The sequence below is a fragment of the Fulmarus glacialis genome, unplaced genomic scaffold, assembly GCF_000690835.1.
Source record: "Fulmarus glacialis isolate BGI_N327 unplaced genomic scaffold, ASM69083v1 scaffold3328, whole genome shotgun sequence".
In the NCBI taxonomy this organism is placed as follows: Eukaryota; Metazoa; Chordata; class Aves; order Procellariiformes; family Procellariidae; genus Fulmarus; species Fulmarus glacialis.
Window position 1 is genome coordinate 1 of NW_009226150.1, and position 15,584 is coordinate 15,584.

General features: G+C 37.0%; 1 protein-coding gene across 1 annotated transcript in view; it reads right to left on the bottom strand.

Moving 5' to 3' along the window:
* Positions 1 to 6,418: 6,418 nt before the first annotated feature.
* LOC104080338 (E3 ubiquitin-protein ligase SHPRH-like) overlaps positions 6,419 to 15,584 on the bottom strand; it is a gene marked incomplete at its 5' end in the record, with an annotated part of 19,622 nt that continues 10,456 nt past the window's right edge. The window contains 5 exons of the mRNA XM_009582699.1: positions 6,419 to 6,631; positions 7,880 to 7,960; positions 10,022 to 10,200; positions 10,645 to 10,731; positions 11,303 to 11,395. Coding sequence (XP_009580994.1) covers positions 6,535 to 6,631; positions 7,880 to 7,960; positions 10,022 to 10,200; positions 10,645 to 10,731; positions 11,303 to 11,395 — 537 coding nt within the window. The remainder of the gene's footprint in view (positions 6,632 to 7,879; positions 7,961 to 10,021; positions 10,201 to 10,644; positions 10,732 to 11,302; positions 11,396 to 15,584) is intronic.

A 15,584-nucleotide genomic window follows, 5' to 3' on the forward strand; every position in this document is an offset into this window, starting at 1 on the left:
CCAGTTTATACTTGTGCCCAGTGTTACTCCGTACTAGGTGCAGAATCCAGCATTTCGACTTGTTAAATTTCATCCCATTAATCATTGCCCATTGCTCCAATCTATCTAGGTCCCTCTGCAAGGCCTCTTGTCCCTCAAGAGTCAACAGCAGCTCCCAGTTTGGTATCATCAGCAAACTTGCTAATGGTGCATTGAACTCCCGCATCCAGATAGTTGACAAATGTATTGAACAGAACTGGCCCTAGAATTGAACCCTGAGGAACACTGCTGGTGACCAGTCACCAGCCAGATGTAGCCCCATTCACTACAACCCTTTGAGCTCTGCCCATCAGCCAGATCTTCACCCAGCACACCGTGAAACTGTTCATTTCTCAGTTGGACAACTTGCCCAGAAGGATGATGTGAGGGACAGTGTCAAAAACCTTACTAAAATCCAGAAAAACTACATCCACTGCCTTCCCTTCATCCACTAAGCAGGTGACCTTATCATAGAAGGGTATCAAATTAGTTAAACAGGGCTTTCCCTCTGTGAACCCATGCTGACTGTGCCTGATGATTGCATTATTCTGTAAATGCCTTTCAACAGTACGTGGTATTATCTTCTCCATAATTTTTGCAGGAACTGAGGTTAGACTAACAGGTCTGTAGTTTCCTTGGTCTTCCCTCACGCCCATTTTGTAGATTGGAATAACGCTGGCTACTTCCAGTCAGCAGGGACCCCCCCAGACTCCCAAGACCTTTGCTGGGTGATCAAGAGGGGTCCTGCCATAATATCCGCTAGCTCCTTCAGTACTCTGGGATGAATCCCATAGGGCCTCATGGACTTGTGAACATTCTGATACAGCCAGTCCCTGACAATTTCAGTGTCCACAAATGGAAAGTCCCCGTTCCCACACTCGTGGTCCTCTGTCTCAGGGGACTCCAAGAGTGACGGGACAAAACTCCACCAGGGTAACAAGAAAGGCAGTCTAGATTTTCTTCCTTAACCAAATGGCATAATCAAGAGAAAGCCTAGATTCATCCACAGAAGTTGTTTGACAAATGATGATAACCTGTTAGCATAAAGAGAGGACAATTCACAGCAACATAGCATGAATCCTGCTAGCTCACTAGCCCCCATAGGATAGGAGGAAAAGCGGCATAAAAATCCCACAACTATCTAAGCCAGCCTACACTAACAACTTACGTTTTGAGACACCCTCTAAGCAATCAGACCTTACACTTGGTAGAATTTGGAAAGGTAGTTTCTACCTGACGTGAAGGTTGCTATCAAACCAAGAGATGTTACATCATGGAAATAATGACATCTGTTCCTAAACTGATAAAATTTGGTATGTATCCAGTTGAATGAACGGGGCTGGGCACTTGCTTGTGTGAAATCTATAAATACACAAATCAAAGGGACTTGGAATTTAAGCCCTGGAAGGCTGACATCTTGTATACAGAATAAAACTGTGCCAGAGGTTTACAGGTATCTCACATCCCAATTTTCTAAGTAGAATTATTCTTGTACTTAGAAACCCTACATCATTTACCTCCCCCCCCCCCCCAGCAGATGACTTAATTCCTTAACTATATTTGAAAGCTACAAGTTCAAATAACTGTCCTCTTTACACATTGTATGACTGTAGAATATGTAGAATGACTACTTGGGACATGAATTCAATGCTACAGTGATTCAATAGTTACCTATTCTTTCCTCCTCCTCTAAAGAAGAAGAAAGAAGAGAAGACAAGACAGTGGATGCACTGGGATTTGTGGTAATGGTTCAGGTGCACTTTATGAATCCAAAACCTATAGACTTTACAACTAAAAACTTGTAAGCCTCACTGATTGCTCAGTAATTAGATTACCAGGTCTTTTTATATGTCAGCTGTACAATATAAAACCAGAAATATAAAAGTTAAGACTGAAATTCAATGTCTGCTTCTACAATGGTGAAGAACTGGGGTAAATTAAGACATTACAGGTATAAAAAAGAATTTATACCAGGCTAAAATTCCCTTTACCCCCTGACACAATAAGCTAGTTTTCCTGTAGCCACTTTATGGATTATGACTCTTTTACTCTACTTTCACTGACCAAACACAAACATTCTTTGTAACAAATGGAGCAAGCTGGAGGTGGGTGGAGGGTGGGACAGGATGAGAGATATAGAGAAAGGGAGACACACAGACAGACAGAGATGGGGAGACAAGGATGTCTTGGACCTCCTTTTTTCTCCATTATGAAATTCCTTTAACCTACCATTTATGGTATATAATGTTGTAAAGACCTTAATTGTTTCAGGCAACCAAAAAAGGAAGAAAAGCACAGGCACAGTGGCTTTGCAACTAGCCTTTCAGTCTAGAGAAAAGCTTATCATACAGAGTTTAAGCAGTAAGTCTTTAGATTAAGCTTCAGAAACAGGCTCCATTTATAGCTAGAAAAACCCCCAGATTTTCCTTTAGAAACTCATCTAATTCCTTACCTTGGCAGAGCAATAAATTTCAAGGTTAATTTTTATTAGATTGGTCAATGCAAGATTGATCAATACAGAATGTTTCCCCTCCAATTTAACTGAAGCACAGTTGCTAATTAAATGAATAATTCTGGGACTCCTGGAAAATATAATGTAGTCATAAGGATTGCAAAAAAGGGATGGAAAGAGGACAGCGCTATTTGTGTCAGAAAAGACAGTGGTAGAGGGTTGTTAACTGGTCCTCAGCCACTAATCTAGACAGAATCTAACAGGAAGAAGTACATCTAATTATTGAACAACTACGCATTTTTTCTTCTGTAGGATCCCACTCAGATTTGTATTGAAGCACTGTTACTTCTGAAGTAGAAAGCATTCTGCTGGCAGACAACTTGAATATATCTACAGATATTGCCAAAAAAGTGGTTTTGGAAGACCTATATCACAAAAAGCATCATCAACTCTTAAGTCCATTCCTTAATATGCAACTTTAATATGCATGAGAAGACTGAGGTAAATATTCATTTGGGGTATCTGACCCGTGTGAAAACTATAGCGTATCCCGGACTTTCATCCGTATGCTGAAAAGTTACCTAACAGGTTAAGATGAAAACCTCTTCCTAGCATAGACCGATTTAGAGAGCAAAGAGAACCTTAACTTACAACTCATTTAAAGATCCACAGTGAAATTCACAGAGCTCAATTTAACTCCGTAAGGGAATCCACTCCTTAGTTTCCAACACTATCATATTGTGTGGCTCAAGGAAGTCTACTATTTGCATCAAGCTTTTACAGATACCTAAATGACAGCTCTGTTCTACGAGGCACTGAACTTTTATATACAGGGAGAAAAACCTGTCCTGAAATCCTCACCAACTACAGTCAAAAAACTCCCAACGTTATTTGTCATGGAACTGAAAGAGATGAAAGGTCAACACTGAGTTCTTTGGAATCAGTTGGAGCCTCATTTTTAAAGGGACTGACTTCACCGGATAAACAATACTGTCAACTCGGATCATGTTTACATGTTTTAGCAGATGAGAATCTGGTACATGACTGTGGGTATGTCCACACAAATATTATGTAAACACTGCGGTCAGTATTTATAGATTTCTGTCTTCTGTGGAAAATGCCATTTCTATGAGTACACTGGAACTATTACGATAGGGCAAAGTTTGTTCTCAGCTGAGATGCTGTCTTTCAGAAGAGTGTTCTCCTGACAGAGAGCAAAATCATGGCAGCACTGTGAAAACAGGCTTACTGTGCTTTGATAAGAGAAAAGCACTGCAGACATACAAGCTGCACCCTTAGCAGAAAAAAAAAAAAGAAGAAAAAAAAAAGAAAAAAAAAAAGAAAGAGGTCACCTCATGAGGTGTCTTAAGATGTCTGAAAGAAAACCCTTGTCAAAGAAACTAAATGTTGCAAAGAATGGCAAAAAGCGGTAAATTACAGTTTGGTTTCTTTTTCAAAATAATTCTTTAAATTTAGTCTCTGTACTTAATATTATGTGAAACTTGAAGAATGCATTTTATTACTGACACAGGCTATATACTCCAATGGTTCAACCTTCCAATTTCAAGAGGTGCTTTAACACAATTAGCATACACGTTTTAACATTATACCTCCAGAACTCTAGGTCCTGGCGCTCCAGGGCAGTCAGGAGAGCACCCAGAACTGGATCTCTAGCATTCCATGCTGTTATGCGAGCATAAAAAAAGTAAGTCAGGACTGAAGACTCATGCACTGCTTGACGAGAAGCTATGCTTTTGGTTAGGAAACCAAAAGCCACATTTTTGTAAATAAACAATGAAACCACCATCTTTATATAAATAAGCCAAAAACCTGCAGAGCTTGGGAAGCCTCTCATAGCAGATATTTTTCAGTTTGCTTCTCTGTCTCACATTCGCTGACAACTGTTATTCCCACATCTAATTATTTAAAATGGGAGCTGTGAATGTAAACAGTGTGTGCTTCCACTGTTTTTAACATAGATATATCATTTCTCAGAGTGAACAGCAGCTCCTTGTTCAGTCACATTACGTCGTACAATATTAAAATTCCCTGAGGACGATGAGGAAACTGGAATGTTGCTGCCCTCAGAGTTCCTGGAGTGTCTGTACAGCATGATCTCCAGTACACTGTAGAATAATTTAGGCTGGAAGGGATCCATGGAGGTCATCTGGTCCAACACACCACTCATAGTAGGACCAACTTTGAAGCTGGATCAGGTTGCTTAGGGTCATCTGAGTTCCCAATATGTTCAAGTCTCTGTGCAAACTGTTTGATCAATCTCATTTTAAAAAAAGTCTGTCTATTCTATTTCCCTTGCTGCAAAACTGTAATCTGCAAAAAAATCAGTAATCTCCAAAACAAAATGTATAAATAAGACTAATACATATTACAAATACGGGAAATAAAGATACATTGTCTGTAAATTTACTCAAATAGTCTTTAGAACTAAAGATAGATACTACTAAAGTATCTAATCGGTCCAGAAGGACAACAGACTATAAATGCCAAAAACCCACTTCCTGATACAATATTATTCATGTAAATTCTATTCACATTTGTTGTCAGCAGCGGAAAACTTGTCTACCATGCGGATAGGCTTAATACCCAAACGGTGCAACTCAAATCTAGTATTACTGAAAACAGAACTCAAGAAGCTCAATAACTATATGGCAAATCTATTTAGCAGACATGATTAGAGTAAAAATTCTACAACGATATTTCTTAAAGGACTCATTTTAATTTCAACCTCAAGTAAGATTTCTAAATTATACAAACCCCGTTGTCTACTGAAGCAGTAAATACTGTAATTCGAGGGAAGGAGCCTGTTGTTTATGCATATACATTTGCCCAGTCTTTAAACACAAAACTGTGTTTAACACCAACTGCGTAACTGAGCTTGCTTCTGTAATACCTTCAGAAATGGTGTTAAGCAAATGTATATCCACAAGCTATGCCAAAAGGTTTAAAATTTATCTTGCCTACTTTGAGCAGTCCAAAAGTTAGCCTAGATTTGTTTTCTAAACTCTCTACTGTCAACAGAGATGGGGTAGAGTGATCTCGCGTATCTAAGGATGAAGTTTCACAAAAGTTTCATCTCTCTCCACTGCTTATCTAACTTAGACTAGGTACCTAATAATTAGACTGCCTACCTTAATCTCATCTATTTTGAATATTTAGATTGCTGCATTTTTAAGGGGGAGAACTAGACAAAGAAATCAGGGTGAGAAAATCTACACAAGCACCAAATGATTATAAAGTGATCAGCAGATTAACCAATTAATTTTTTAAAAATTCAGTAACAAATGCATACTCTTTTTTTTTTTTTTTTTTTTTAAACCAAAGCACTAAATTAGTCATGGCTTCAAGAATAAGTGAAAACATGTACACTAAGTTCAAGTATTTAACTGATTACCAGACCAGCACACATACAAAAAGCATAATTTAATTATCATCATTTTGCAGCGAGTAAGCATTAACAATGAAATTTTTAACTGTCACAAGTCTTTATGAATATCTAAAAGCCTAATACAAATATCCAAATTATTAGTAAAGATTAGTCATTTAAAGTGTTACCAATAAGACATTCAGTAACTCTGCATTAACAAGCCCTTTCTAGAAGAATATTAATTTACAGTCATTCTTTCTAACAATTCTTTGTACAGTAAAAAAAATTAGATTTGTGTTTTTCTGCTTCCCTTTCCCACCCAACCACCCACATAGTTTTGCTCTCAGAGTGAGCTACTAGCCAATCAAACCTGACGGTAAAAATCCTCTCAACCAGGGGTCCAAGATCTCAGTTTTAGCATCCAGCTCAAATGCTCTTTGGGACTAAAATCCATGTTTTTGTATAATGTGCAAAGTGCAAGTCTTCTCCAGTGCTATCAGAAGTGTGTGCTGCTAAGAACTTCACCACAGAATAAACCAGTAACAATTAAGACTTTTCCAATAGCTCCGTTACGGACGAATGTTAGATGATGTTTACAGGAATGACAGATCAAGTGGATTATATACCGGTGCTTATTAGGTCAGGTACTTTCTGATTTCATTAGGCCAAACCAATGTTTTTACTCAAGTTCTTCAGTTTCCTCTGTAAAAAGGTCAGCCAAATCTGCCACTGTCAGAACTGAGGCTTCTGACTGTTTCATGGAAGAGCTCGTGTGGCTGTGGGAAAAAATTGCATGCAGACATCAGAAAAGGAATCCACTTAAGTAACAAGCTGTATGCGCTGAAGACAAACCACATGGTTCAGAGTCCAATAACTGTTCAGCTTTGAAGCTCAGCAGGAAAACACACTTTCTATCAGGGAAAATGCATACTCTGATCAGCTACTTCTCTTACACATTTTGAATAAGATACAAAGTCCATCTACTGTCCCTAACAGCGGTCAACACCAAACACTGCAGAGGCAGCAGAACATGGGATAACCCGCTTTGCCCTCTTAACGTTTAAGGGATTGGCTTCAGCTTCCAAGCATAAGGTTTGATATTACTTTCAAAACATTAGCCCTCATTGGATCATTCAACCACTGTATATTTATCTGAATTTTGTATGCAAAAGTAGTGCTACTTTACAGATACGGAAACTGATTAAATCATTCTTTCAAAGCTAAAGCTGAAATCTTTCATAACTACAGCCAAAGATATGCATGTAAATTTTTAGTCTCATAATTTGTAACAGCCAAACAACTGGAAAAATAACTAATTTTCTTAAACTAAGGCCTCCTCCTGGATTTGTTATGTGTATACAATACAGTTAAAGAGGCACAAACCTCTTGTACTTTCTGCATAAAGAATGTAAATACCACTTCTGTTTCACTCCCAGTCCGTCATTGCTTATAGATTTTGACAAGATAAACACAATGAAAACTGCTTTCTGTGTCTGCACACCAGACTGACTTATGAGCTAGCACCTGGACAACTCTTGCACTGACTGCAAAACCAACCAGTGTGACACAGAACTGACAGACTAGGTTTGCAGAATTTAAAAATAATGGAAGAAAGAATTAATGTCCTGTATTAGAGCTTATAACATATGCCGTTACTCCAGTGGCAGGCTTAGTATTACTCTAGTAATTGCAATGCTTTTATACTAATGGAAATAGGTAAACTGAAAAGATAAATCATAACACATAATTTATTAATTAATTGGGCTTTTATGAAATAAAATATAAAAATGTAACCAAAATATTCTCCAGAGAATTAAAATACCTTAAGCTTCAAGTTAGTGGAACCAGGTTAAAAGATCAATTTTTCAAGTCTTAAAACTTTTTTGTCAATCAAAACAATTTGAAAGAGAACAGTTGAAGTTTATATGTAAGATATGCATACCTCACTGTAATAAAAGTATGGCAGAGAACCACCTTTTCATTTTCCATGCAATAATGATGTTTTAAAAAAATTGAACACATACCTTCTATCTACAGTTTTCAGCATAGTCTGCATTCTCTCTTCTATTGTTGCTTTTATCAGGAACCTATGAACAATGGTAGATCTGAATGTGTTAAAAAAGAAAACAAGACCAGAAGTGAGCAGAAGTTATGCTGTTACTGTCAAAGTTCAAGACCGCATTTTTGTCTCATATTGTAAGAGTGCTGAAAAAACGCCTCTGTATTTTAAGAAAGAAATCTTACAAGGTGATTAACAACTTCCGCTGACCTTTAAGGCTGCCTAGTGCCTCCCAGAGCACACACTCCCACTTGGATGGATCACATACTGAATGAATATAAGCTGTATTAACTAAAACCCTAAAGCAAATGCAGAGCAAAGTTCTGCTTTCTGTGTCCGTACTATAAACAAACAGTCCTCAAGTGCCTAGCCTGTCGTTTATACTGCATTGTCACAAGTCAGTCCAAGAGACAGAGCTCAGTGTGATGGATAATTAAAGCTCATTCCCAGAGTTTTAACAATATTGTTCTTGAAGACGGCAAAATACTATAATTTTTTTTTAAAAAGTCAGTAAATGTAGTCAGTAAACATGAAATTGTAAACACCAGTAAAACATAACAACCAAAATGTCAATAAACAGAAGACAAAATGAGAACTCCATTTATGAAATAAAATTTCAAAAAGAAAGCTGTAATAAAAAAAATGAAATGTCAGGCACAAGAAGGTGAAATGGAAGAGAGTCAGCTCCAAAGACAAAAATGAAAAATCACTCCAGGCTCCCCAGTATAAACATTTTTCAAGATATGAACCCTTAAAAGTGCTTGGATGGTTTTCAGATCTTAAGTTGAAACATTGGCAGGTAACATTATACAGAGGAATTCTCGGGGAATACTTTGTGATTCATAGGCAAAAGTCTACCCAAAAAAAGAGAAGTAAATAAGAACAACTGAACTGGCAATAGCTGCACCAGTGAAACTAAACAGAGTATTTCCTTATGCCCACAGTACTTGAACACAGCCCTTTTTCAAATAAGCCTTGCTGAAATCTTATTAAGAAGTACAGCACGCATTCTTGCTGGTTTTATTGTAAGGGTTTTGCTAGACCTTTTGTGCCAGCATCATCTAAAATTATAATGCAGGCTGTTGCAATCAATCTTTCCTATGCCCTCACAGTTAATTCAAAATCTTTACCAACACACCCAAATATCCACCTGTTCATAAACATTCTTTCACATACATGCTCATTCATGCCCTCTCGCTTTGCCTTCATTTCCAGAACACAAACCCCACTATTATTCTAGAATATTATTATTCCAGAATTGATTCCAGCTATTTTTCTTCTTTATGTACAGGGGTTTTTATTATTTTTTCAAGTGACAGGAAACCTAAGGAAAAACATATACATCTTTTCTGTTCAGGACAAACTTTCCAAAACCTTTGTTAAGTGTTCAGTACTACTCGTGTAAAATTTACATCACTGAAACAAACAAAATACATGCAAACTCATTAATGTCTTCAAAAAGATGTAGATGGGGGTGAGGGCAGGACTGCGATTTAAAAACTAATCAGTTATAAAAAGTGTGTGCTATAACTTTCTTCTTGGGAAGAAAAAAAACCAAAAAAACCCCCTCCCCTCCCCCCCAAAAAACCCCAACGACTTATGCAGCTCCTAATCTGGAGCTGGGAATGACCAGCTAGAAGGAGCCTCTCAAGTGAACTAGGAAGGGCTGTACCTGAACTTAGCCACATATGACATAAATGGTGAGTTGCTCAGACCTGCAAAGTTAAGAGATTTCTGGACATGCTTACAAGTAGAACTTTGAAGTGAACAACTAAGGCATCAACGGCACACATAAAATAGGGCAGCAGCTGAATAAGGTTTTTCAGGATTTTGGACTCAAGAGCCTACACTCTTCCTAAATGCCTAAACGCATCTTACCCCCATAGCACAAAAGAACTCCCCAAAATACACATTGTGTATTTTCAGCAAACTTTTTTTTTTATTTTAATCTTTCTGTCCCTTATATTATCACCTTTAAAAATAGGGTTCCTATGAATACCCTCATCTCCAAAATCGAAAAGTTCAGTGAACTAGATTTATTCTGATTACTGTATGCAGTTCTATTCCGGACCACATCTAAACCACTCAGTTCAATTTTAACTCTTACTTTGTTTGGCCAATACGATGTACTCTCCCAATAGCCTGTAGCTCATGTGCAGGATTCAGAATGGGTTCCACAAGCAGAACGTGAGTTGCTTCGATGATGTTTAGTCCATTGGAACCAGTGTGAAGAGGCAGCAGCAAAATATTGATGTTGGGATCGTATTTAAATGCAGAGAGATTTTCCTAAAAGGCAAACATCACAGCAACGTGACCAAAGTTCCTCAATAAAAAGCGTGGGGGACATCTCTATGTTTTCAAGAAATTATAGCAGCTACTACAGGTCCCAGAGTGACAGTCTTGCAGCCTGACTGATCCAAGACCTGTCATCCCAGAACAGATACTCGACAGATATCAGGAAGGCAAGAACTTCTTGCAACAGTGATGATCAATGTGTCTCATCCTTAACATCCATGCTAATGCGTCTTTCTCAAAAGTGAATGTACTGCTCATCTCCAAAGGCTTTAAATTGTGGCTTTTTGTGAGTTAGAGATCAAAGCTTCTGCCAAACAAATTTGCTGCTCTTTCAGTTTCTCAAATGAAGCAGTGTAGTACAAGGACCAAATTAACTTCTATGAACTGTAATTTTCCCCACTGAAAATAATTTTAAGAAAAATATCCTTTATGTACCTGAAATTTACTAATTCCATTGATCTGAGAAAAAATCATGTTGTTGTCATACAAAGCTTTTGAAATTATGTCCAACACATCTTGCCACTGTAAAAAAAAAAAAAAAAAAGAAAAACACACAACACAATAAAAGTAACTCAACATTACAAACAGCAATGACAACTAAAATATACTAATTAACTTCCCTAAGAAAGAGTAGATAAAAAGGCTTTTCAAAATACTAGCATTTACAATTTAAAAAAAAAGGGGGGGGGAAGGGGGGGAAGGATTTGTGTGCCAGGAACCGAATCTTTCATAAAACTAAATAAGAAATACAATTTAAAAGATCAGCTTGAATAAAAGAAATTGGTAGCCATCACAAAATCAGTTTTACAATGTATCAAAAATATCTGGACATTACATTTAAAAATATCTAGAATTTCTAATGCTCCCATATAAATCTAAATGTTTGCCCTTTAAAGAAACAAGCTTTTACATCTGTTGACTACGATCATTGTTTATGTCCCAGTTACATGAATTGCCCTACAAATTCTCAAAACAATCAAGTGGCTGTCCAGAGTGATTCAACATTTTGGTAGCTAAACTAATTCCTGAAAATATTATGACTGCTTTAAACTCACACATGCACAAAGACAAGACAGAAAATGGTGATTAATACCGTTGAGAAAACTAAGGATTTAGCCCCTGGATCTTTAAATTGAATTCTCTTCAGTGTTCGGACCACAGCTTCCACTTTGGTGGAGTGACTTCCCTTTGAAAAGACAAAGAACAGCATTAGTAAAGTAAGATATTAAACAACTCCTTCCACATTCATTGTTTTATCAAATAATGTTATATTACAACTCTTACATATCTTTACACAAATTTAAAAATTAGCAACCTGGAGGAAGGGCAGGTTAAGTAGCACTGAACTGCTTTTATGCCTCCCTTATAATGCACTGCCATAGAATCAGCAGTGTATTCCAGCACGTGCAGTACATGGAAGAATGAAGTGCCACACAGATACACCTACCTAGTTCTGCGTGAGGCAGAATGGATAGCCAAGCAGTGCAGTTGCACCAACCATGCCAGTTAGGCCTGCTGAGGTTTACCTTAGTGCCGCAACCTTTAAAGAATCTTCCACAAACGCACATTTAAATTTCCCTCCTTTCACACCTCTTGAAAACTGGCAATGAAAAAACCTACCTCGATGTCATTTCTGTTGCTTTTGTTTCTCACTCTGGCAACACCAAACTTATGCTCAGTACTATGAAGCTTGTTAATTATATTTAAAATAATAAGAAATTGGTAAATATAATTAAATTAGTTCTTGAATGATTGCGTGCTGCAATGAAAACATCTTCATATTCTGCACTCAGAAGTCTTTCAGTGCTTAATGAATCCAATACTACATTCTACTTCTTGTCCACTTTGATTTCTGTAGTCCTCCCTTTCCCCTTAAGTCAGGAAGAGGATTCAGAGAAACAGTTCTTCAGTATCTCCCTCTATTTCCTTCAGTATGTACTTTGTATTACAACAATTTTACCTAATGTGTTTTTTTTAAGAAGCCCTTATTTAATTTCTTACTACTTCTTACATGCATAGTAATTTCAAACTGCACTAGATTCAGCTAGACAAATATTGTTTTATTTCTGTCTGCATCTGTCCTCTGAACATTGAATTAACTATGTTGGCTTGCTACAATGACAGATAAAATTTACTGAAGTTATGCTACTTGCAGAATTGGTTGGGAAGGATATCAGCAGACTAAGCACAAGTTGGGAACCAGTGCTGTGCTGCTCGATCATTCATATGTTATGCAGCTAAATAAATGCTCCAGAAATACATGTAAAAGACTTTCTGCAGACTGTTTTACCAAAGGCTGCAATAAGCAGTACCATTTTATTTCCAGGGTCTTCCATAGTGATTCCAACTCTGTGTCACAGACATAGAAGTAAACCAGCTTTTTCCATGACATCTCTGTTGCACCTGGTAGACACTAACACTGTTTCCAAAGTCAGAGAGACAATTAAAAATGCTTAGGTCAGTAGGTGTTATGATCTGCAAGGATGAATGACACATTTGCAGCACTACAGCGGCTGCCTGCCAATCATGACCACCTTCAGGTAGGAGATCTGAGACTAACTTTTAGTATTTCCTATATATTCCAGGGTCATTTATGTGCTTTTCTGATACCATTCGTCTGTGATTCAATGATGACAATTCTGGCTAATCTACTCTGTCTTTTGCTCAGAGACTTTTTTGGACCTTACCGTAGGTCCTATTTTTCCCTGCTGTAAGAGGTAGTAGCTTTAGCCACTGTTGATCTTTCCACCCTTCAGACTTTCTGTGACTCAGGTGTTACAAACACGACTTTGTACAAGATCAGTCAGAGGAACTATGGCGAAGAAAAAACAGTACAATGATCAAAGTGGTTACAGTTTTTTTGCTTTATTTTTTAAACAAGATAACTAAGTGTGCGAAGTTCTCCATCCCTCTGCTTACATTATATTAGACAAACTATATTAGACTTGTCATTGAACTAACAACTGACTAAAGCTTTGGTTCACAGTACACAAAAAATTTCAATTTCTTCTCAATATTTATGGATAGATGAAACTGAGAGTTTTCAGTCTGTCTTAAAAAAAAAGTGTTACCCCACTCATTACCCATATACCTTGAGTTTGTCATTTTATTAAATATCCAGATGAATATTTATAAACAGATTGGCTAGTTCTAATTAATGATGGAACAGCACACATCAGAATCAAAACTATCGTCTAACAAACAATTTCTGTCTCAGATGACAGGCTGGCAATACCCACTGTAATACTGACCAGACACTGGAGGCTTTTACAGAACCAAAACATACAGGGTTGCCAGTAATCTCTCTCTCAGTATAAAATGCTCCCATTTACAGTAGTCCTTTTGCATCTAAGTCATTAACTTAAGATGGTTAGTGCTGGTACAATAAAGAGCAAGATATATATGATACAACGGAAGGAGAAAAAAAAAAAAGAATGTATGAATACTGAAAGAGAGCAGAGGGACTGAGAAAATTCAGATTAAAATATAAGTGCTGAATAAATCACACAATTTTTATATATAAACTGCAAGATATTGATCTTAACCTCAGTATTCTATAGAAACCATAGTAAGTTAGTTATCCTTTGTTAACTGTCCTTAAAGGAGCATGAGGTAGAAATTTTTATTTTTAACAATGCTGCTTGTTTTGACAGTATATACAATGAAGCTACAGTATAAACTGTTAATTTTTCGTGAAATAAGAATGGGCCTTGCTCAAGATGACATGTGAATTCACACAGAATTCGTATTTTTGCTTTGCCTGAAGTTTTTGATGCAGAAATACTTCAAGAAAATGCTACAACCTTTTACGCAGGACAGTAGATGACATGTTCCTTCTGTGTTTTAGTTATGAAATTTAGTTATTCTATTTATTTTATTTTTTTAACACGATTTATGAAACATATTTGAAATTTTCTTGTTAGAAACAGGGTGATATTTCTAAACCTTGAGAAAATAATTTGTTAAAAAAACCACACATGAAGTGAGGTCCTAATAACTAGCACTTAAAAAATATAGCCTATTTACTCCCCCTGGTGCCACATGCTGTCAACTACTTCAAATCGAGTAATTTCAGTTTGGAAGCATCTATTCATAAAATGGAATTCCAGTTGTCCAGGGAGGCTGACATAACTAGTGTGAACATGGTAGCATTGACTTCAGTACAGGCCAGCAACCCTAGTACACCTGCCAGGTTGAAGGAAACTTGCACAGCTACCATGGAACTATTTGTCAGCACATTTCGTTATTACTTTTAACTACACTAACCAGATTAAAACTATGATTTGTATGTCCAGCTGTATTATAATCATATTTTAATTAAAGGTAGCAGTATCATCTAGATCAAAGTATTACCAATATTAGTCTTTTACCTTTGCATTTTAGTCCAGAATCCTCTCTTTTTTCCACAACTGCAATAACAACAGGTTTTTGGTTTAACACTCTTCTATAACAGATTTGTGCAAAGCAAAAATGTACCGGTGCACTATGTATGAGTCAGTATTGCTAAAGACTCATGGAGATGCTGTCTCTTCCTCCACCCCTGCCTTCAACCCACTGAAAACCCTCTGTTACCAAGAAAAGTAGATAAAACAGTGCAATCAGGACTGTTTTCCTACACATTTGTTTCTAGAGGTTCATTAACTTTTGTCATTAGGAAGGCATACAAGTTACAAATAAAGTTTCCCCCACAGACTTGAACTTTAAAGTATCTTTTGTAGTAAGGGGAAAGTCAAGCCACAGTATTTTGCTAAGTAGGAGACATACATTATGTGGATGGCTATTTTAATAAGACTTGTAGAAAATTAATTACCTTTGAAACTCAGACTCTCTGTCAAGCTGTTTGAAATGATTTAATGGGTTGCTAAATTAAGGGAGAAGTCTAAGATAGTACAATGAAAAGACCTTGTCTCCTTAGAAAGCCAGGCTAAAAGGAATAAACACAGAAAGTCACAGTGGAAAATACAGCTACCAGTCCTCAACAGACCTGTACGTTGTCAGTAGAAAGTCTTGAAAAAGAAATTGCCCAGGCAGGGAGCCATTTTAAGGCCAAAAGTCACTCTTTATTCAACAATCACCTTTTCAGTAGGTATATCTATCCAGTCAGTGAGGCTTTAACCAAATACCAACAAGTTTAAAATGCAGATAGGAGAGAAGCACTAATAGTTTTTCCAAAGTTTTCCTTTTGATTTTTCAAACAAAAAAAAAAACAAAAAACCCCAGAAAGAATACTGTTGCAGATATCCAGCTGCACAGAGTCAACACTCATCTAGAATACGGAGAAAAAGCTTACACCACAGAACTAGATCAAAAGAATTGGGGATGAGCTTTAAGAAAGTGGCCTCACAACCATGTTATTGATTATACACTTGTAGGGA